Source organism: Phocoena phocoena, chromosome 17 (genome assembly GCF_963924675.1).
Source record: "Phocoena phocoena chromosome 17, mPhoPho1.1, whole genome shotgun sequence".
NCBI lineage: Eukaryota > Metazoa > Chordata > Mammalia > Artiodactyla > Phocoenidae > Phocoena > Phocoena phocoena.
Window position 1 is genome coordinate 44793465 of NC_089235.1, and position 23704 is coordinate 44817168.

The 23704-nt window shown below is 38.1% G+C and overlaps 1 protein-coding gene across 1 annotated transcript in view; it reads right to left on the bottom strand.

Annotated features, from left to right (window-relative positions):
- Positions 1–11443: 11443 nt before the first annotated feature.
- The window catches only part of RGS22 (regulator of G protein signaling 22), a 170976-nt gene continuing 158715 nt past the window's right edge, over positions 11444–23704 (bottom strand). The window contains exons 25-27 of the mRNA XM_065895144.1: positions 13055–13148; positions 12857–12937; positions 11444–11726 (exon numbers count right to left, since the gene is read on the bottom strand). Of these exons, the coding sequence (XP_065751216.1) occupies positions 11716–11726; positions 12857–12937; positions 13055–13148 (186 nt within the window). The 3' untranslated portion in view covers positions 11444–11715. The remainder of the gene's footprint in view (positions 11727–12856; positions 12938–13054; positions 13149–23704) is intronic.

Sequence of the window (23704 nt, forward strand, 5' to 3'; positions counted from 1 at the left end):
ATGCCTCCTGTTTTGTTCTTTATTCTCAAGATTGTTTTGGCTATTTGGGTCTTTTGTGGTTCCACGCAGATTTTAGGATTATTTGTTCTAGTTCTGTGAAATATGCCATTGGAATTTTGATAGGGAGTACACTGAATCTGTAGACTGTTTTAGGTACTATGGACATTTTAACAATACTAATTCTTCCAATGCATAAACACAATACTTTTCCATTTATTTGTGTCTTCTTCAATTTCTTTCAGGAGTGTTGTATAGTTTTCAGTGAACATGTCCTTTATCTCCTTGCTTAAATTTATTCCTAGGTATTTTATTATTTTTGATGCAATTGTAAAAGGGATTGTTTTCTTAATTTCTCTTTCTGAAAGTTATTTATTAGTTTATGGGAAAATAAGAGATTTCTGTATATTGATATTGTATCCTGTGACTTTATTAAAGTCACTAGTTACAACATTTTTCTTTTTTTTTTATTTTTGGTGGACTGTTTAGGGTTTTCTATATATAGTATCATGCCATAGGCAAAGAGAGAAAGTTTTACTTCTTCCTTTCCAATTTGGATTCCTTTATTTCTTTCTCTTACCTAATTGCTATGGCTAGAACCTCCACTACAAGGTTGAATAAAAGTAGTGATAGTGGGTATCCTTGTCTTGGTCCTGATCTTAGAGGAAATGCTTTCAGCTTTTCACAGTTGAGTATGTTGGCTGTGGATTTGTCACATATGGTCTTTATAATGCCAAGGTATGTACCCGCTATACCCACTTTGTTGAGTGTTTTTTATTTTTAATCATAAATGGATGTTGAATTTTGTCAAATGTTTTTTCTACATCTATTGAGATGATATGATTTTTATTCTTCATTTTGTTAATGTGATGTACCATGTTGATTGATTTGCAGATGTTGAGCCATTCTTGCATCCTTAGAATAAATCCCACTTGGTCATGGTGTATGATTGTTTTAATGTATTGTTGGACTTGGTTTATTAATATTTTGTTGAGGATTTTTGCATCTATGTTCAGCAAGGATATTGGCCTGTAATTTTCTTTTTTGGTCATTGTCCTTGTCCTTTTGGTATCAGGGTAATGCTTGCTTTGTAAAATGTACTTGGATGTGTTCCTTCCTCTTCAATTTTTTTGGAACAGATTGAGGATAGATGTTAACTCTTCTTTGAGTGTTTTGTGGAATTCACCAGTGAAGTCATCTGGTCCGGGGATTTTCTTTGTTGGGAGAATTTTTATTACTGTTTCAACCTCCTTACTAGTAATCAATCTATTCATATTTTCTATTTATTCCTGAGTCTTGGAAGATTGTACATTTATAGGAGTTTATCTATTTCTTCTAGGTTATCCAATTTTTTGACATGAACTTGTTTATAGTAGTCTCTTATGATTCCTTGTATTTCTGCAGTATCAGTTGTAACTTCTTTCATCTCTAACTTTATTTATTTAAATCCTCTCTTTTTCTTGGTCTGTCTAGCTAAAGATTTGTCAATTTTTTCCCCAAAGAATCAGCTCTTAATTTAATCAATTTTTTCTACAGTTCTTTTTAATTTTTGAATTTTATTTGTTTTATACAGCAGGTTCTTATTAGTCATCAATTTTATACACATCAGTGTATACATGTCAATCTCAATCACCCAATTATAGATTTTTAAAGTTTCTATTTTATTTATTTCTGCCCTGATCTTCATTATTTTTTCCTTCTACTAATCTTGGGTTTCATTTGTTCATCTTGTAGTTCCTTTAGGCGTAAGGTCAGGTTAATTATTTGAGATGTTTGTTGTTTCCTGAGGTAGGCTTGTATTGCTATAAACTTCCGTCTTAGAACTACATTTGCTGTGTCCTATAGATTTTTGGTCATTGTGTTTCTATTTTCATTGACTCCAGGCATTTAAAAAATATTTCCTCTTTTGTTTCTTCAGTGACCCATTGTTTAGCCTCCACATGTTTTGTTTTGCTTTATTTTTGCATTTTTTCCTTGTAGTTGATTTCTAGTCTCATACTGTTGTTGGAAAAGATGCTTGATAGTATTTCAATTTTCTTAAGTTTATTGAGACTTGTTTTGTGGCCTATCATGTGATTTATCCTGGAGAATATTCCATATGCACTTGAGAAGAATGTATTCTGCACCTTTTGGGTGGGATGTTCTATATATCTATTAAGTCCATCTGATATCATGTGTCATTTAAGGTCAGTGTTTCATTATTGACATTCTGTCTGGTTGATCTGTACATTTTTGTTAGTGGAGTTAAAGTTGCCTGCTATTATCACACTACTCTCAATTTCTCCCCTTATGTCTGTTAATATTTGCTTTATATATTTAGGTGTTCCTGTGTTGGGTGCATATATATTTACAATTATTATATCTTATTGTTGGGTTGGTCCCTTTATCATTATGTAATGTCCTTGTCTCTTGTTACAGACACTGTTTTAAGGTCTATTTTGTCTGATATAAGTATTGCTACCCCAGCTTTCTTTTCATTTCCATTTAAATGGAATATTTTTCCATCCCCTCACTTTCAGTTTATGTGTGTCTTTTGATCTAAGTGAGTCTCTTATAGGCAGCATTTATGTGGGTCTTGTTTTCTTGTATCCATTCAGCCACTCTATGGCTTTTGATTGGAACATTTAGTCCATTTACATTTAAAGTAATTTTTGACATCCTTATTGCCATTTTATTTGTTTTAGGATTGTTTTTGCTCTCTTTCCTTGTGATTTGATGACTATCTTTAGTGTTATGTATGGATTCCTTTCTCTTTCTGGTATATCTATTACACATTTTTGGTTTGTGATTACCATGAGGTTTATGTGTGTATCCCTGAACTACTTATTGTGGATGTAGACAATTTTACTACTGTCTTTTAACCTTCCAACTACCTTATAAATTGCAGATCTAGTCCCTTTACTGTATGTTTGCCTTTACTAATGATATTGTGTGTTTGTAATTTTCATATTTCTAGTTGTGGCCTTTTCTTTTCCACTTAGAGAGGTCTCTTTAACATTTCTTGTAAAGTTGGTTTAGTGGTACTGAACTCTTTTAGGTTTCTATTATGAAACTATTTATCTTTCTTTTAAATCTAAATGAAAGTCTTGCCAGTTAAAGTATACTTGGTTGTAGATTTTTTTTGCCTTTCATCATTTTAAATATCATGTCTCTCCATTATAGCCTGCAAAATTCCTGCTTAAAAGTCAGCTAAGAGTCTTATGGGAGTTCCCTTATTCATAACTAGTTGCTTTTTCCTTGTTGTTTCAAAAATTCTCTTTCATTTTTGCCATTTTGATTACAATTTGTCTTAGTGTAGATCTCTTTCGTTTCATTTTGTTTGAAACTCTCTGGACTTCCTGGACCTGGATATCTGTTTCCTTTTCCAGGTTAGGGAAGTTTACCATTATATATCTTCATAGAAGTTCTCTGTCCCTTTCTCTCTCTATATTCTCTTTATGCACCCTTATAATGCAAATGTTAGTACACATGATGTTGTCCCAGACATCTCTTAAACTATCCTCAGTTTTAAAAATTCTTTTTTCTGTTCAGCTTGGGTGACTTCCACCACTCTGTCTTCCAGTTTGCTGATTCTTTCTTCTGTATCATCTAATCTACTGTTGACTTCTTCTAGTGTATTTTTTTTCACTTATTGTATTTTTTGGTTCTGTTAGATTCTTCTTCATAATTTCTCTTCTTTGAAAATCCCACTGTGTTTTCCATTCTTTTCCCAAGTTTGGTAGGCAATTTTATGATCATTACCTTGAACTCTATATTGGGTGGATTGCTTATCATCACCTCATATAGTTCTTTTTCTGAGGTTATGTCTTGTTCCTCCTTTTGGAAGATATTCCTCTGTCTCCTCATTTTTCCCAATCCTCTCTGTTTATTTCTATTTTTAGGTTGGTCAGTTATATTTCCCAATATTAGAGAAGTGATCTTATGTAGAAGTGGTCCTATGGGGCCCAGCAGAATGCTCCCCTCTGGTCATCAGTTATATGTTCTAGAAGAGCCCATGATGTGGGCTGTGTGTGCCCTTAGGTTGCAGTGGGGCTGACTACGCTGGGTGTCCTCATAGGCAGGGCTGGACCCTGGCTCAGCTGGCTGAGTCTGAGTCTTTTGAAGAGGCTGTTGGCCTACTGGAGGTCAGAACCTGGTCCTCATGCAGCTATCTACGTGGCCTGAGGGGAGTTAAGGCTGGTACCGGCCTGCTGGTGGGCAGTGCTGGGTCCCTGTGTGGTTGACTGCTTGGCCTTGGGGGGACTTGATACTGGTGTCATCCTGCTGGTGGACATGTTAGCACCCAGTGCTACTAGGCTAGAGGGATTATTCCAAAGTGGCATTTGCCATCACCATTGTTATTGCAGTAAAATGATTACCTCCAAATGGCTGCTGCCATGTTTCCATCCCCAAGGGGAGTTTAAGCCGACTCCTGCCTCTCCAGGATGTTGTCCAAGATCAATAAATGGGTTGGACACAGGCTCCTTTCAAACTACTGCCTCCATGGTGGAACTCAGAGCATGTGAGATTTTTTGCATGGCTTTAAGAATGGAGTACCTTCCTGGGAAAGAAAAACAGGACTGGAGGGATCAGGCTCCCTGACTTCAGAGTATACTACAAAGTTACAGTTATCAAAACAGTATGGTAGGGCTTCCCTGGTGGCACACTGGTTGAGAGTCCACCTGCTGATGCAGGGAACACGGGTTTGTGCCCCAGTCTGGGAGGATCCCACATGCCACAGAGCAGCTGGGCCCAGGAGCCATGGCTGCTGAGCCTGCGCATCCAGAGCCTGTGCTCTGCAATGGGAGAGGCCACAAGAGTGAGAGGCCTGCATACCACAAAACAAACAAACAAAAAACTACAATGAGGTATCACCTCACACCAGTTAGAATGGGTATCATCAGAAAATCTACAAACAACAAATGCTGGCAAGGGTGTGGAGAAAAGGGAACCCTATTGCACTGTTGGTGGGAATGTAAATTGATACAGCCACTATGGAGAACAGTATGGATGTTCCTTAAAAACTAAAAATAGGGCTTCCCTGGTGGCGCAGGGTTTGAAAGTCCACCTGTCGATGCAGGGGACATGGGTTCATGCCCCGGTCCGGCAAGATCCCACATGCCACAGAGTGGCTGGGCCTGTGAGCCATGGCCACTGAGCCTGCACGTCTGGAGCCTGTGCTCCGCAACAGGAGAGGCCACAACAGTGAGAGGCCTGCATACTGAAAAAAAAAAAACAAAAAAAACCACCTAAAAGTAGAATTACCATATGATCCAGCAATCCCACAACTGGGCATATACCCAGAGAAAACCATAATTCCAAAAGACACATGCACCCCAATGTTCATTGCAGCACTATTTACAATAGGCAAGTCATGGAAGCAACATAAATGCCCATCGACAGACAAATGGATAAAGAAGTTGTGGTACATATAAGCAATGGAATATTACTCAGCCATATAAAGGAATGAAATTGAGTCATTTGTTGAGATGTGGATGGATCTAGAGACTGTCAAACAGAGTGAAGTAAGTCAGAAAGAGAAAAACAAGTATCGTATATTAATGCATGTATGTGGAACCTAGAAAAATGGTACAGATGAACTGGTTTGCAGGGCAGAAGTTGAGACAGAGATGTAGAGAACAAACATATGGACACCAAGGGGGGAAAACCACGGTGGGTTTGGGATTGTTGTGTGCTCTATTGGGCGATTGGGAATGACATGTATACACTGATGTGTATAAAATTGATGACTAAGAAGAACCTGCAGTATAAAAAAACATACAAACAAAAAGACAACTAGTACTAAACTTTCTTTGGGTTATTTGTATGGAAATATGTTAATATAAATGTTTCAGACATTACATGAAATTTCTAAAAATCTTATATGTTCTGGTATTATGATACAAGTCATAATTCTAGTTATTACTTTAAAATGTATATCTCAGAAATAACTACAAAAAGAAGAAGAAAGTGTAATCTGCTGTTTTTTTGTGGAATGTCCTATAAATATCAATTAAATCTATCTGGTCTATTGTGTCATTTAAAGCTTGTGTTTCCTCATTAATTTTCTGTTTGGATGTTCTGTCCATTGGTGCACGTGAGGTGTTAAAGTCCCCCACTATTATTGTGTTACTGTCAATTTCCTCTTTTATAGCTATTAGCAGTTGCCTTATGTATTGAGGTGTTCCTATGTTGGGCGCATATATATTTATAACTGTTATATCTTCTTGGATTGATCCCTTGAGCATTATGTAGTGTCCTTCTTTGTCTCTTGTAACATTCTTCGTTTTAGTCTATTTTATCTGATATGATTGTTGCTACTCCAGCTTTTGATTTCCGTTTGCATGCAATATCTTTGTCCATCCCCTCACTTTCAGTCTCTATGTGTCCCTAGGTCTGAAGTGGGTCTCTCGTAGACAGCATATATATGGGTCTTGTTTTTGTATCCATTCAGCAAGCCTGTGTCTTTTGGTTGGAGCACTTAATCCTTTCAGGTTTAAGGTAATTATTGATATGTATGGTCCTATGACCATTTTCTTAATTGTTTTGGGTTTGTTTTTGTAGGTCGTTTTCTTCTCTTGTGTTTCCCACTTAGAGAAGTTCCTTTAGCATTTGTTGTAGAGCTGGTTTGGTGGTGCTGAATTCCCTTACCTTTTGTTTGTCTGTAAAGCTTTTGATTTCTCCATCGAATCTGAATGAGATCCTTGCCAGGTAATCTTGGTTGTAGGTTCTTCCCTTTTATCACTTTAAGTATATCATGCCAGTCCCTTCTGGCTTCTAGAGTTTCTGCTGAGAAATCAGCTGTTAACCTTATGGGAGCTCCCTTGTATGCTATTTGTCATTTTTCCCTTGCTGCTTTCAATAATTTTTCTTTGTGTTTAATTTTTGCCAATTTGATTATTAAGTGTCTCAGCATGTTTCTCCTTGGGTTTATCCTGTATGGGACTCTCTGTGCTTCCTGGACTTGGGTGGCTATTTCCTTTCCCATGTTAGGGAAGTTTTCAATTATAATCTCTTCAAATATTTTCACTGGTCATTTCTCTCTCTCTTCTCCTTCTGGAACCCCTGTAATGCGAAAGTTGTTGCATTTAATGTTGTCCCAGAGGTCTCTCAGGCTGTCTTCATTTCTTTTCATTCTTTTTTCTTTATTCTCTTCCGCAGCAGTGAATTCCACCACTCTGTGTTCCAGGTCACTTATCCGTTCTTCTGCCTCAGTTATTCTGCTATTGATTCCTTCTAGCTTAGTTTTCATTTCAGTTGTTGTATTGTTCATCTCTGTTTCTTTGTTCTTTAATTCTTGTAGGTGTTTGTTAAACATTTCTTGTATCTTCTCCATCTTTGCCTCCATTGTTTTTCTGAGGTCCTGGATCATCTTCACTATCATTATTCTGAATTCTTTTTCTGGAAGGTTGCCTATCTCCACTTCATTTAGTTTTTTTGAGGTTTCTTCTTGTTCCTTCATCTGGTACATAGCTCACTGCCTTTTCATCTTGTCTATCTTTCTGTGAATGTGGTTTTTGTTCCACAGGCTGCAGAACTGTTGTTCTTGTTGCTTCTGCTGTCTGCCCTCTGGTGGATGAGGCTATCTAAGGGGCTTGTGCAATTTTCCTGATGTGAGGGACTGGTGTTGGGTAGAGCTGGCTGTTGCTCTGGTGGGCAGAGCTCAGTAAAACTTTAATCCGCTTGTCTTCTGATCGGTGGAACTCGGTTCCCTCCCTCTTGGTTGTTTAGCCTGAGGCAATCCAACACAAGCCTACCCGGGCTCTTTGATTTGGCTAATGGCAGACTCTGGGAGGGCTCACACCAAGGAGTACTTCCCAGAGCTTCTTTTGCCAGTGTCCTTGTCATCACAGTGAGGTACAGCCTCCCCCTGCCTCTGCAGGAGACCCTCCAACACTAGCAGGTAGGTCTAGTTCTGTCTCCTGTGGGGTCACTGCTCCTTCCCCTGCGTCCCAGTGTGCACCCTACTTTGTGTGTGCCCTACAAGAGTGGAGTCTCTGTTTCCCCAAGTTCTGTTGAAGTCCTACAATCAGATCCCACTAACCTTCAATGTCTGATTCTCTAGGAATTCCTCCTCCCGTTGCCAGACCCCCAGGTTCAGAAGCCTGATGTGGGGCTCAGAACCTTCACTTCAGTGGGTGGACTTCTGTGGTATAAGTGTTCTCCAGTTTGTAAGTCACCCACAGAGCAGTTATGGGATTTGATTTTATTGTGATTGCATCCCTCCTACCATCTCATTGTGGCTTCTCCTTTGTCTTTGCATGTGGGGTATCTTTTTTGGTGAGTTCCAGTGTCTTCTTATTAATGATTGTTCAGCAGTTAGTTGTGATTCTGGTTTTCTCAAAAGAGGGAGTGAGAGCATGTCCTTCTAGTCTGCCATCTTGAGCCAATCTCCTCAGTAGGAAAACTTTAAATGGTAGTTGATGAATTTCTCAAGGCTCAGTGTAGAATAGCTTGAGAGTTAAAAATCCAAGGGGGCCCCTAGCTTCCATACCCTCCTCCCTGCCCCATCACCACATTCTTGAATTTTACTTCCAGGAGCTCCACTGGGTTCTCATTGTAAAGATCAGAGAAAAATCCCCTCCTGCTTCTGGTATGGGGAAGTATAGAGAAACCATACTGGAATACACCCAGAGTTCTCTGGTCTTCCTAACAAGGCCTGCCCTGAAGAGAAACTATTTTGCCAAAGCCTAACAGACTGTTGTTTTCCCATAGCCTAACTGACATGGGAGAAGGGAAATACCCAACTCAGGGTCACTAACGGACTGAGATCTACTCAGGGGACTAGAAAACACTTTTTATCTCACATTCTACTACCACATTAATGGTGCTCCTGTATAATAACAGGGATTACAGATAAAAGAACTGCAAACCTCAGACCCTATGAAGGAATCTCTAGGAAAACCCAAAACAACAGAGGAGATAAAAAATAAGGAGAGGAAATTTCAGCCACTAACACCACAGCTATAGCAAACATTAAATACAGCCTAACTCCTAGCCAGATAAACATAAAACCTCACACACTAAGTGCCCATATGCCTCAGTTCCTTTTACCTGATGCATCATATGTCACTTTCAACAAAATGCTACAAAGCATGCTAAAAGGCAAAAAAAAAAAAACACAGTATGAAGAGACAAAAAGCAAGCATCAGAATCAGACTCAGATATGGCAGAGATTTTGGAATTATCAGACCAGCAATTTATAATAACTATGATTAATATGCTAACAGATCTAATAAAAAAGTGTACAATATATAAGACCGTCTGAATAATGTAAGCAGAGAGATGGAAATTCAAACAGAGAATCAAAAGGAAATGCTAGTAATTGAAAACACTGAAACAGAAATGAAGAATGCCTTGGATGGGTTCATCAATAGACTAGATACAGCTGTGGGAAGAATCAGTGAGCTTGAAAAGAGGTCAGTAGAAAATTCCAAAACTGAAATGCAAAGAGGAAAAAAGCAATGAAAAAGACAGAATAGAATATCCAAGAACTATGGGACAATTACAAAAGTTGCAAGATATATGTAATAGAAATAGCGGAAGAAAAAAAAGAAAGGAACAGAGGAAATACTTGAAGTAATAATGACAGAATTTTTCAAAATTAATGACAGACATGAAACTACTGATTCAGTAATCTCAGAGATCACAAGCAGGACATATACAAAAAAATCTACACCTAGACATATAGTATTTGAATTGTGGAAAATCAAAGATGAAGAGAAAATCTTGAAAGAAGCTGGGGGACAAGAAAAGAATTGCATTTGCCTTCTCTTCAGAAACCATGCAAGCAAGAAGAGAGTGAAGTATTTGAAGGGTTGAAAGAAAAAACCCCACTAACCTAGAATTTTTTATCTGGTGAAATTATCCTTCAAAAGTTAAGGAGAAATAAAGATGTCCTAAGGCAAACAACAGACCTTCTTTGAAAGAAATTTTAAAAGAAGTTCTTCAGAGAGAAGGAAAATGGTATGTCAGAAACTCAGATCTACACAAAGAAGAAAAGACCATTAGAGAAGGAATAAATGAAGGTAAAATAATAACTTTTATTTTTCTTATTCTTTATTGACCTAGGAGAAAACAGTTTGCTCAAAATAATGACAGCAATAATGCAGTCAGTGATTACAGCTTATGGATAAGTGAATTCATTGACAGCAATATAAGCGACAGGAGGGAGAAATTGGAAAATTCTGTTAAAAGGTACTTGCGTTACCCATGAAGCAGCAGAGTATTATTTGAAAGTGGATTTTTATTAGCTGTAAATGTATATTGCAAACTCTAGGGGCAACCAACAAGAAAATTTAAAAAAGAAGTATAATTGATATGCTGAGAGAAAATGGAATCACATAAAATGATCAGTTAAAATCAAAAGAAGGCAGAAAAGGAATGGAATAAAAAAAAAAAAAAACAAAGGCAATGAATGGAAAAGAGATACAAACTTCTTGGCCAATATGGGGTATAGAGGAGTATGGGAGCAGAGGCAACTACAGGGTTCTAATGCTTTAAAAAAAAAAGTGTCCAAAAACCACTGCTTTAGAAGAAAAATGATCTTTGAAGTGTGCCTCCTGATACTTCCCCGCTTTACAATGTCTAACTCTTTATAGAGAATTAGGAATGGTAGTTCCTATTTTGAATATACTTTCTGGGATCATAATAAGGTGAAAGTCTAAGGCTTCCAACCTGCTAAGCCAGGTCACAGTCCTTGGAGCTTCTGAGTCCTGAGGCCAACAGATGGTGAAGGTTCATCCTCCCAGATCATTTATTTCAGATTCTCCTTTCCCTCCAGGAAAGAGGATAGGAGGATGTATGTCTGGGTTCTCTCTGCTATAACTGTAACTCCAGTTAATAAGAGGACTTTTGCCTTTTAAAGGTCTTCTCTTGCTACCCTAACAGTTTATCTCAAAGAGTGGTCTGTGGAATGCCCATATCACACACACAACTAGGATGTCCATTAAAGAGGGAGATTCCTGGGTTCTGCTCAAGAATTATTGAATCAGACTCTCAGAGAGTGAGCCCAGGAATCGGCATTGCTAGCAAATGTTACAGTGAGTCTTATGTACACTAAAGTCTGGTTCTCACTGCTTTAATACACGGTTTCTTTAGAGTGGGATAGGGATAGGGATAAGGTGGGGAAGGCTTTTCCCTCTATGTTTTGGGTCAATTTATTGCTAGGAATATTAGTCTCCTAACCACTTGCTGAATATACCTGCTAACCAAATACAGCTAACCCTTGAACAACACAGAGGGTAGGGGTACTGAACCCTTCACAAAGTTGAAAATCTGTGTATAACTTATAGTAAGCCCCTGTATCCACGGTTCCTCTGTATGTGCAGTTCTGCATCTGTGGATTCAACCAACCACAGATCTTGTAGTAATGTAATGTTTACTATTGAAAAATATCTGCATATAAGTGGACCCGTGCAGTTCAAACCTGTGTTGTGCAAGGGTCAACCGTATAGTGAGTGCTCAAGGAATATTTGTTGAAAGACTACTTGAGAAGCAAAACATAGTTCCTTAACGTGGGTGATAAGCAAAACATTTTGAGTCTTCTAACCTAGATAGAAGTCAGTTTATCCTAAATAAGTTAAAAAAATTTTTATAGTCTTGTATGTCATGTATACAGAAGAGACGTCGTTTTCAAACTGTGGAAGTAAAACAAGCTAAACTTTATTTAGATGATAGGCTTGCTCTAAAGCAGACCGTCAAAAACTCACTTGAGCTTCCATGTTAGTTAAATTTGGTTTAAAGAATTCCTGCAAAAAAAAAAAAGAAGAAATGATTGAAACATAAGCTGCTAAATTTAAATTCCAACCAACAAAAACAGAAACGCACACAGAGTTGTAAGAAGGATCAAAAAAGTTAACAAATGTATCAGCACACCCTAAATGTTGGAGGGACTGTGAGGTTGGTCTGTGGGGTGGGGGAACTGACAGAGGGCACAGTGGGTAGGATAAATCAGAAGAGAAAAAAGATGAGCAGGCTAAGAGCATAAAGGCCTGCTCATCAAACCCTCCCAAGAACCAGAAAACTAAGGATTTTCAGAAACAAAAATCTAAGCTACAAGATGGAAGATAAGAGAAAGGGGGCTTTTACAGGGTTCTTTAAGTATTAGGTCAATGGGTTACACATACATTACATTATACTAGTATACTACTTTGTAAGGGCATTGTTAAACTCTAACGCTAGTATCAAAACTGTATAATCACATCAGTATCTGTATGAGAGAAGGACCCCAGTTTGATTTTCAGTTCTTTCTTATATTCCCATCTTGGGAAAGTGGAACTTAGAAAAATTCAGCTTGGGAAACCTTGGGAAACTAAGCCCACTCTTCCATAAATGCTCTTTGTGGAAGAGAAGACTAGATAAGGAGTAGATAGAAGCAATAAATTATCATTCCCCAGGGGCCTTCCTATTCAGGAGACTGTGCCATTCAGAAGGGAGGCAAGGTGCTCCTAGCCATCAATTTGTTACTGGAGAGTGTAAGTGTATGTGTGTGTGTTGGTGTGTGTTGTGTGTGTGCACTGTGCAGGTGTGCACGTGCATTAGTGCGTGAGTCAGAGGGACATGGATGGGACTGATCAATTCAGTCTATGACTTATCTTGTACCTATCAGCAGCAGTGTATACACTTCCATGAGTGCTGTCACTCTGGAAATAGGATGTAGTGTTGGGTGTATGTCATAGTCTTTCCTCATCAGCAGAGGAGAAAAAAAGAGAGACAGACGGAACACACACACTCTGAAATCCTCCTGACTTGGGAGTCAGAGCAGTTGGGAAGGAATCAGTCCTCATCTCTTCCTATCCTCTCCAGATGGCCAAGTGAGAAGTAGAGTTCTAACAATAAGAAAGAAAGAACTGAAGATAGACTATCACATGAAACTCACTCTGGATGTTGTGGGAAGATATGGTCTCTTTCAAAGACATAGCAGAAGCAGTAGACTTGAAATTTGTAAAAGATGGTGTGGCTGCACAAAAATAAGAGAAATAAGGGAAACAGTGAAGTAATAATTAACAAAGTCTGCTAATATTAATCTGTAATAGAAGATAACAAAGCAACCCTGTAAGCAAAGAACAAAAATTACCTGCAAACAACTTTCTTTCTAGTTCTTCTTGAATTTTAAGAAGAATCCTTTCCTGTTCTAAGGCTTCTATGTACTTTGAGTAGCACCAGGTTGGCTAAGAAAACAATTTTCAAAGTTAATTTTGGAAATATTTGCCCCAGTAAATAAACTGAAGGTAAGATAATATCAGCTCCCTCATTTAAACCGTTTACGCTAGAAGAACACATATAAAGAAACGTGCACATTTCAAAAATTTATATGAATTTTCATAAACAGAACTTACTGATTTAAACTTTTAACTGGGTACCAAAAATTATTACGGATCTACATTTATGTAGATATGTTTATGATGAAGTAAAGGGATTTTTCTATAGCCTTGACCTAAATTTTTAATAATTTAAATTTTCTTCTAGTTTTATTGAGATGTAATTGACATATAGCACTGTTTAAGTTAAAGGTGTACAACAATAATGATTTGACTTACACACATCATGAAATGATCACAAGAGGTTTGGAAAACACCTATCATCTCATATAGATATAATATTAAAGAAATAGAAAAAAGAATTTTTTCCTTATGATGAGAAGTCTTAGGAGTTACTCTCTTAACAGTTTTCATTTGTAACATACAGCAGTGTTCATTATTTTTACCATGTTGTACATTACCTACTTAGTACTTACCTTATAACTGAAAACTTGTACTTTAGATTACATTCATCTAATTCACCCTCCCTCCACCCTCCACCTCTAGTAGCCACAAATCTGATCTCTTTTTCACCGAGTTTGTTTGTTTTGGAAGTATAATTGACCTACAACACCACGCTAGTTCCTGGTGCACAACACAGTGATTCGATATTTCTATATGTTAAAAATGATCACCATGGTAAGTCTAGCTGTCATCTGTCACAATATATTACATAATTATTGACTATATTCCCACACTATACATTTCATACCTGTGACTCATTTATTTTGTAACTGAAAGTTCATACCTCTCACTACCACTTACCTATTTCTCTCCTCCTACCAATACCCTCCCCTCTGGCACCTGTTTGTTCTCTGTGTCTAAGACTCTGTTTCTGTTTGGTTCCGTTTGTTCATTTGTCTGTCTCTGACTTATTTCACTTAGCATAATACACCATAGGTCCATCATGTTATCACAAATGGCAGGATTTCATTCATTTTATGGCTGAGTAATATTCTGGTGTGTGTGTGTGTATGTGTACCACTTCTTCTTTATCCTTTCATATATTGATTGGCACTTAGGTTGCTTCCATATCTTGGCTACTGTAAATAATCTTGCAATGAACACAGGGGTGAATGTATCTTTTAGAATCGGTGTTTTTGTTTTCTTCACAAATACTCAGTAGTGGAACTGCTGGATCCTATGGTAGTTCTAGTTTTACGTTTTTGAGGACTTTCCGTACTGTTTTTTCAGAGTGGTTACACCAACTTACATTCTTACCAACAGTGTACAAGTGTTACATTTTCTGCACATCCTTGCAAAACTTATTTGTTGTTTCTTGTTTTGTTTTTTAATTTACTTATTTTTTAACATCTTTATTGGAGTACAATTGCTTTACAATGGTGTTAGTTTCTGCTGTATAACAAAGTGAATCAGCTAGATGTATACATATATCCCCATATCTCCTCCCACTTGCGTCTCCCTCCAACCCTCCCTATACCACCCCTCTAGGGGGACACAAAGTACCTAGCTGATATCCCTGTGCTATGCAGCTGCTTCCCACTAGCTAACTATTTTACAATTGGTAATGTAAATATGTCCATGCCACTCTCACTTCGTCCGAGATTACCCTTCCCCTTCCCCATGTCCTCAAGTCCATTCTCTATTTCTGCGTCTTTATTCCTGTCCTGACCCTATGTTCTTCAGAACCATTTGTTTTTTTTTTAAGAATCCATATATATGTGTTAACATATGGCATTTGTATTTATCTATCTGACTTACTTCCCTCTGTAGGACACTCTCTCGGTCCATCCAACTCACTGCAAATAACGCAATTTCAGTTTTTTTATGGCTGAGTAATATTCCATTGTATATATGTGACACATCTTCTTTATCCATTCATGTGTCGATGGACACTTAGGTTGCTTCCATGTCCTGGCTACAGTAAATAGTCCTGCAATGAACATTGTGCTACATGACTCTTTTTGAATTACGGTTTTCTCAGGGTATATGCCCAGTAGTGGGATTGCTGGGTCGTATGGTAGTTCTTTTTTAGTTTTTTAAGGAACCTCGATACTGTTCTCCATAGTGGCTGTATCAATTTACATTCCCACCAACAGTGCAAGAGGGTTCCCTTTTCTCCACACCCTCTCCAGCATTTATTGTTTGTAGACTTTTTGATGATGGCCATTCTGCCTGATGTGAGGTGATATCTCATTGTAGTTCTGATTTGCATTTCTCTAATGATTAGAGATGTTGAGCATCCTGTCATGTGTATGTTGGCAATCTGTATATCTTCTATGGAGAAATGTCGATTTAGGTCTTCTGCCCATTTTTGGATTGGGTTGCTTGTTTCTTTGATATTGAGCTGCATGAGCTGCTTGTATATTTTGGAGATTAATCCTTTGTCAGTGGCTTGGATTGCAAATGTTTTCTGCCATTCTGAGGGTTGTCTTTTCTTCTTGTAATAGTTTCCTTTGCTCTGCAAAGCTTTTAAGTTTCATTAGGTCCCATTTGTTTATTTTTGTTTTTATTTCCATTTCTCTAGGAGGTGGGTCAAAAAGGATCTTGCTGTGATTTATGTCATAGAGTGTCCGGCCTATGTTTTCCTCTAAGAGTTTGATAGTGTCTGGACTTACATTTAGGTCTTCAATCCATTTTGAGTTTATTTCTGTGTATGGTGTTAGGGAGTGTTCTAATTTCATTCTTTTACATGTAGCTGTACAGTTTTCCCAGCACGACTTATTGAAGAGGCTGTCTTTTCCCCATTGTATATTCTTGCCTCGTTTATCAAAGACAAGGTGACCATATGTGTGTGAGTTTATCTCTGGGCTTTCTATCCTTTTCCATCAATCTATATTTCTGTTTTTTGTGCCAGTACCATACTGTCCTGATTACTGTAGCTTTAGAGTATACTCTGAAGTCAGGGAGCCTGGCTCCTCCAGCTCTGTTTTTCTTTCTCAAGATTGTTTTGGCTATTCGGAGACTTTTGTATTTCCATACAAATTGTGAAATTTTTTGTCCCAGTTTTTTGAAAAATGCCATTGGTGGTTTGATAAGGATTGCATTGAATCTGTAGATTGTTTGGGTAGTATAGTCATTTTCACAATGTTGATTCTTCCAATCCAAGAACATGGTATATCTCTCCATCTGTTTCTATCATCTTTAATTTCTTTCAACAGTGTCTTATAGTTTTCTGCATACAGGTCTTTGTTTCCTTAGGTAGGTTTATTCCTAGGTATTTTATTCTTTTACTTGCAATGGTAAATGGGAGTGTTTTCTTAATTTCTCTTTCAGATTTTTCATCATTAGTGTATAGGAATGCAAGAGATTTCTGTGCATTAATTTTGTATCCTGCTTCTTTACCAAATTCATTAATTAGCTCTAGTAGTTTTCTGGTGGCATCTTTAGGATTCTCTATGTACAGCATCATGTCATCTGCAAACAGTGTCAGTTTTACTTCTTCTTTTCCAACTTGGATTCCTTTTATTTCTTTTTCTTCTCTGATTTCTGTGGCTAAGACTTCCAAAACTATGTTGAATAATAGTGGTGAGAGTGGGCAACCTTGTCTTGTTCCTGATCTTAGTGGAAATAGTTTCAATTTTTCACCATTGAGAACGATGCTGGCTCTTGGTTTGTCATATATAGCCTTTATTATGTTGAGGTAAGTTCCCTCTATGCCTACTTTCTGGATGGTTTTTTATGATAAATCAGTGTTGAATTTTGTCAAAAGCTTTTTCTGCATCTATTGAGATGCATCTATTGATATGGTTTTCATCCTTCAGTTTGGTAATATGGTGTATGTATCACATTGATTGATTTGTGTATATTGATGAATCCTTGCATTTCTGGGATAAACCCTGCTTGATCATGGTGTATGATCCCTTTAATGTGCTGTTGGATTCTCTTTTCTAGTATTTTGTTGAGGATTTTTGCATCTATTTTCATCAGTGATATTGGCCTGTAGTTTTCTTTTTTTGTGACATCTTTGTCTGGTTTTGGTATCAGGGTGATGGTGGCCTAATAGAATGCGTTTCAGAGTGTTCCTCCCTCTGTTATATTTTGGAAGAGTTTGAGAAGGATAGGTGTTAGCTCTTCTCTAAATGTGTGATAGAATTCGCCTGTGAAGCAATCTGGTTCTGGGTTTTTGTTTGTTGGAAGATTTTGAATCACAATTTCAATTTCAGTGCTTGTGTTTGGTCTGTTTATATTTTCTATTTCATCCTGTTTCAGTCTCAGAAGGTTGTGCTTTTCTAAGAATTTGTCCATTTCTTCCATATTGTCCATTTTATTGGCATATAGTTGCTTGTAGTAATCTCTCATGATCCTTTGTATTTCTGCAGTGTCAGTTGTTACTTCTTCTTTTTCATTTCTAATTCTATTGATTTGAGTCTTCTGCCTTTTTTACTCAATGAGTCTGGCTAATGGCTTATCAATTTTGTTTATCTTCTCAAAGAACCAGCTTTTAGTTTTATTTGTCTTTGCCACAGTTTCCTTCATTCTTTTTCATTTATTTCTGATCTGATCTTTATGATTTCTTTCCTTCTGCTAACTTTGGGTTTATTTTTTTCTTCTCTAATGACTTTAGGTGTAAGGTTAGATTGTGTATTTGAGATGTTTCTTGTTTCTTAAGGTAGTATTGTAGTGCTATAAACTTCCCTCTTAGAACAGATTTTGCTGCATCCCAAAGGTTTTGGCTTGTCGTGGTTTCATTTGTTTCTAGGTATTTTTTGATTTCCTCTTTGATTTCTTCAGTGATCTCTTGGTTATTTAGTAGTGTATTGATTAGCCTCCATGTGTTTGTATTTTATAGATTTTTTCCTGTAATTGATATCTAGTCTCATAGCTTTGTGGTCGGAAAAAATACTTGATATGATTTCAATTTTCTTAAATTTACCAAGGCTTGATTTGTGACCCAAGATATGATCTATCCTGGAGAATGTCCCATGAGCACTTAGGAACAACAGTGTATTCTGTTGTTTTTGGATGGAATGTCCTATGAATATTATTTAAGTTCCTCTTTTTTAATGTATCATTTAAAGTTTCTGTTTCCTTATTTATTTTCATTTTGGATGATCTATCCATTGGTGAAAGCGGGGTGTTAAAGTCCCTTACTGTGATTGTGTTACTGTCGATTTCCCCTTTTATGGCTGTTAGCATTTGTCTTATGTATTGAGGTGCTCTTATGTTGGGTGTATAAATATTTACAATTGTTATATCTTCTGCTTGGATTGACCCCTTGATCATTATGCAGTGTCCTTCTTTTCTCTTATGATAGTCTTTATTTTAAAGTCTCTTTTGTCTGATATGAGTATTGCTACTCCACTTTCTTTTGATTTCTATTTGCATGGAATATCTTTTTCCATCCCCTCACTTTCAGTATGTATGTGTCCCTAGGTCTAAGGTGGGTCTCTTGTAGACAGCATATATACAGGTCTTGTTTTTGTATCCATTCAAGGCAGTCTATGTCTTTTGGTTGGAGCACTTAATCCATTTACATTTAAGGTAGTTCGATATGTATGTTCCTATTACCATTTTGTAAATTGTTTTGGGTTTGTTATTGTAGGTCTTTTCCTTTTCTTGTGCTTCCTGCCTAGAGAAGTTCCTTTAGCATTTGTTGTAAAGCTTGTTTGGTGGTGCTGAATTCTCTTAGCTTTTCTCTGTAAAGGTTTTGATTTTCCGGTGAATCTGAATGAGATTCTTGGTGGGTAGAGTAACCTTGGTTGTAGGTTTTTCCCCTTCATCACTTTAAATATGTCCTGCCACTCCCTTCTGGCGTGCACAGTTTCTGCTGAAAGATCAGCTGTTAACCTTATGGGGATTCCCTTGTATGCTATTTGTTGCTTTTCCTTTGCTCCTTTTAATATTTTTTCTTTGTATATAATTTTTGATAGTTTGATTAATATGTGTTTTGGCTTGTTTCTCCTTGGATTTACCCTGTATGGGATTCTCTGTGCTTCCTGGAGTTGACTATTTCCTATTCCATATTAGGGAAGTTTTCATCTATAATCTCTTCAAATATTTTCTCAGTCCGTTTCCTTTTTTCTTCTTCTGGGACCCCTATAATTAGAATGTTGGTGCCTTTAATGTTGTCCCAGAGGTCTCTGAGACTGTCCTCCATTCTTTTCATTCTTTTTTCTTTATTCTGCTCTGAGGTCGTTATTTCTACTATTTTATCTTCCAGGTCATTTATTCATTTTTCTGTCTCAGTTATTCTGTTATTGATTCCTTCTAGAGAATTTTTAATTTCATTTATTGTGCTGTTCATCATTGTTTGTTTTCTCTTTAGTTCTTCTAGGTCCTTGTTAAACGTTTCTTGTATTTTCTCCACTCTATTTCCAAGATTTTGGATGATGTTTACTATCATTACTCTGAATTCTTTTTCAGGTAGGCTGCCTATATCCTCTTCATTTGTTTGGTCTGGTTGGGTTTTTACCCTGCTCCTTCGTCTGCTGTGTATTTCTCTGTCTTTTCATTTTGCTTAACTTACTGTGTTTGGTGTCTCCTTTTTGCAGGCTGCAGGTTCGTAGTTCCCATTATTTTTGGTGTCTGCCCACAGTGGGTAAGGCAGTTCAGTGGGCTCTGTAGGCTTCCTGGTGGAGGAGACTGGTGCCTGTGTTCTGGTGCATGAGACTGGATCTTGTCTTTCTTGTGGGCAGGACCGCGTCCGGTAGTGTGTTTGGGGGTGTCTGTGACCTTATTATGATTTTAGGCAGCCTCTCTGCTAATGCGTGGGGTTGTGTTCCTGTCTTGGTAGTTGTTTGGCATAGTGTGTCCAGCACTATAGCTTTCTAGTTGTTGAGTGGAGCTGGGTCTTAGTGTTAAGATGGAGATTTGTGTGAAAGCTTTTGCCGTTTTATATTATGTGGGGCCGGGAGGTCTCTGGTGGACCAATGTCCTGAATTTGGCTCTCCCACTTCAGAGGCTCATGCCTGACACGTGGCCAGAGCACCAAGGTCCTGTCAGCCACTCGGCTCAGAAGTAAAGGGAGAAAAAAAGAAAGAAAGATAGGAAAAAATATAATAAAATAAAATAATGTTAGTAAATTAAAAAAATATTATTAAAAATAAAAAAGTAATAAAAAATCAGGAAGAGAACAACCAAACCAAAAAAGAAATCCACCAATGATAACAAGTGCTAAAAACTATACCCCCCCCAAAAAAACAAAGACAGATCTGTAGGACAAATGGTAAAAGCAAACCTATATAGACAAAATCACACAAAGAAACATGCACATAAATACTCACAAAAAGAGAAAAAGGAAAAAAATATATATATATATAAAAAAGGAAGAGAGCAACCAAATCAATAAACACATCTACCAATGATAATAAGCTCTAAATACTAAACTAAAGTAATCATAAAACCAGAAACAAATTAGATGAAGAAAGCAAACCCCAGGTCTACAGTTGCTCTCAAAGTCCACCGCCTCAATTTTGGGATGATTCGTTGTCTATTCAGGTATTCCACAGATGCAGGGTACATCAAATTGATTGTGGAGATTTAATCCGCTGCTCCTGAAGCTGCTGGGAGAGATTTCCCTTTCTCTTCTTTGTTTGCACAGCTCCTGGTGTTCAGCTTTGGATTTGGCCTCGCCTCTGCGAGTAGGTCGCCTGAGGGCGTCTATTCCCCACCCAGACAGGACGGGGTTAAAGGAGCGGCTAATTAGGGGGCTATGGCTCACTCAGGCCAGGGGGAGGGAGGGGTATGGAATGCAGGGCGAGCCTCTGGTGGCAGAGGCCAGCGTGATGTTGCAACAGCCTGAGGCGTGCCGTGTGCTCTCCCAGGGAAGTTGTCCCTGGATCACGGGACCCTGGCAGTGGTGGGCTGCACAGGCTCCTGGGAGGGGTGGTATGGATAGTGACCTGTGCTTTCACACAGGCTTCTTGGTGGCTGCAGTAGCAGCCTTAGTGTTTCATGCCCATCTCTCGTGTCTGTGCTGGTAGCCATGGTTCGTGCCCATCTCTGGAGCTCGTTTAGGCAGTGCTCTGAATCCCCTCTCCTTGCACACTCCGAAACAATGGTCTCTTGCCCCTGAGGCAGTTCCAGACTTTTTCCTGGACTCCCTCCTGGCTAGCTGTGGTGCACTAGCCCCCTTCAGGCTGTGTTCATGCAGCCAACCGCAGTCCTCTCTCTGGGGTCTGACCTCTGAAGCCCAAGCCTCAGCTCCCAGCCCCCACCCACCCTGGCAAGTGAGCAGACAAGCCTCTCAAGCTGGTAAGTCCTGGTTGGCACCGATCCTCTGTGTGGGAATCTCTCCGCTTTGCCATCTGCACCCCTGTTTCTGCACTCTCTTTGTGGCTCTAAAGCTTTCCCTCCACCCACCCCCTGTCTCTGCCAGTGAAGGGGCTTCCTAGTGTGTGGAAACGTTTCCTCCTTCACAGCTCCCTCCCAGAGGAGCAGATCCTGTCCCTATTCTTTTGTCTGTGTTTTTCCTTTTCTCTTTTGCCCTACCCAGATACCTGGGGAGTTTCTTGCCTTTTGGGAAGTCTGAGGTCTTCTGCCAGCGTTCAGTAGGTGTTCTGTAGGAGTTGTTCCACATGTAGATGTATTTTTGATGTATTTGTGGGAAGGAAGGTGATCTCCACGTCTTACTCCTCTGCCATCTTGAAGGTCCCTCATTGTGATTTGCATTTGCATTTTCCAGTGGTTAGTGATGTTGAGCATCTTTTCATGTGCCTGCTGGCCATCCATATGTGTTCTTTGAAAAAATGTCTATTCAGGACCTCTGTCCCATTTTTTACTTGAGTTGTTTGCTTTTTCAATATAGAGTTGTATGAGTTCTTTGTATAGTTTGGATATTAACCCTTTGGATATATTGTTTGCACATATCTTCTCCAATTCAGTAGGTGACCTTTTTGTTTTGTTGATAGTTTCCCTCACTGTGGATAAGCTTTTTAGTTTGATGTAGTGCCATCTGTTTATTTTTGCTTTTGTTTCCTTTGCCTAAGGAGACATATCCAAAAATTTTACTAAGACGGGGGTATAGCTCAGTGGTAGAGCACTTGACTGCAAAAAATTTACTAAGACGGGGGTATAGTTCAGTGGTAGAGCATTTGACTGCAAAAATTTTACTAAGACAGATGTCAAAGAATGTACTGCCTATGCTTTCTTCTAGAAGTTTTATGGTTTCAGGTCTTATAATTAAGCCTTTAATCCATTTTGAGATTTATGTATATGGTGTGAGAAAGTGGTCCAGTTTGATTCTTTTGCATGTAGCTGTTCAGTTTTTCCAACACCATTTAAAAAAAATATTTATTGATTGATTGATTAGGCTGCACCGGGTCTTAGTTGCGGCATGAAAACTCTTAGTTGTGGCATGCGAACTCTTAGTTGTGGCATTCATGAGGGATCTAGTTCCCCAACGAGGGATTGAACGTGGGCCCCCTGCATTGGGAGCACAGTCTTACTCACTGGACCACCAGGGAAGTCCCAACACCATTTACTGAAGAGGTTGTCTTTTCCACATTACATATTCTTGCCTACTTTGTTATGGATTAATTGCCCATATCATTGTGGAATCATTTCTGGGCTCTTTATTTGGTTCCATTGATATATGTGTCTGATTCTGTGCCAGTAACAAACTGTTTTGAAAACTGTAGCTTTGTAGTATAGTTTGAAATGAGGGATGTGTGATATCTCCTGTTTTTGTTCTTTTTTCTTAAAAGTGTTTTGGCTATTCGAGGTCTTCTGTGTTTCTCACAGAATTATTTCTTCTATTTCTGTGATGAATGCCATTGGTATTTTGATAAGCATTGCACTGAATCTGTAGATTGCCTGGGTATGTGGTCATTTTAACAATATTAATTCTTTCAATCCATGAGCACAAAATATTTTCATCTGTTTGTGTCATCTTCAATTACTTTCATAGGTACCTTGTAGTTTTCTGAGTACAGATCTTTTATCTCCTTCGTTAGATTTATTCCGAGATATTTTATTCTTTTGAATGTGAATAGGATTGTTTTCATTTCTCTTTCTGGTAGTTTGTTGCTATTGTGCAGAAATGCAACAGATTTCTGTATATTAATTTTGTATCCTGCAACTTTACTGAATTCACTGACGAGTTCTAGTAGTTATTTCGTGGTGTTTATAGGATTTTCTATATATAGTATCATGCCATCTATAAACAGTGACAGTTTTACTTCTTCCTTCCCAATTTGGATTCTATTTATTTCTTTTTCTTGCCTAATTGCTGTGGCTAGGACTTTCAATACTATGTTGAATAAAAGTGACCAGAGTGGGTATACTTGTCTTTGTCCTGATCTCAGAGGAAATGCTTTTAGCTTTCCATCACTGAGTTGATGTTAGCTGTGCACCTGTTATATATAGCCTTATTAAGTTGGGGTATGTTCCTTTATACCCACTTTGTTGAGTATTTTTATCATAAATATGAATTTTGTTAAAAGCTTTTTCTTCATCTATTGAGATGATTATATGATTTCTATTCTTCAGTTTGTTAATGTGGTGTATCACATTGATTGATTTGC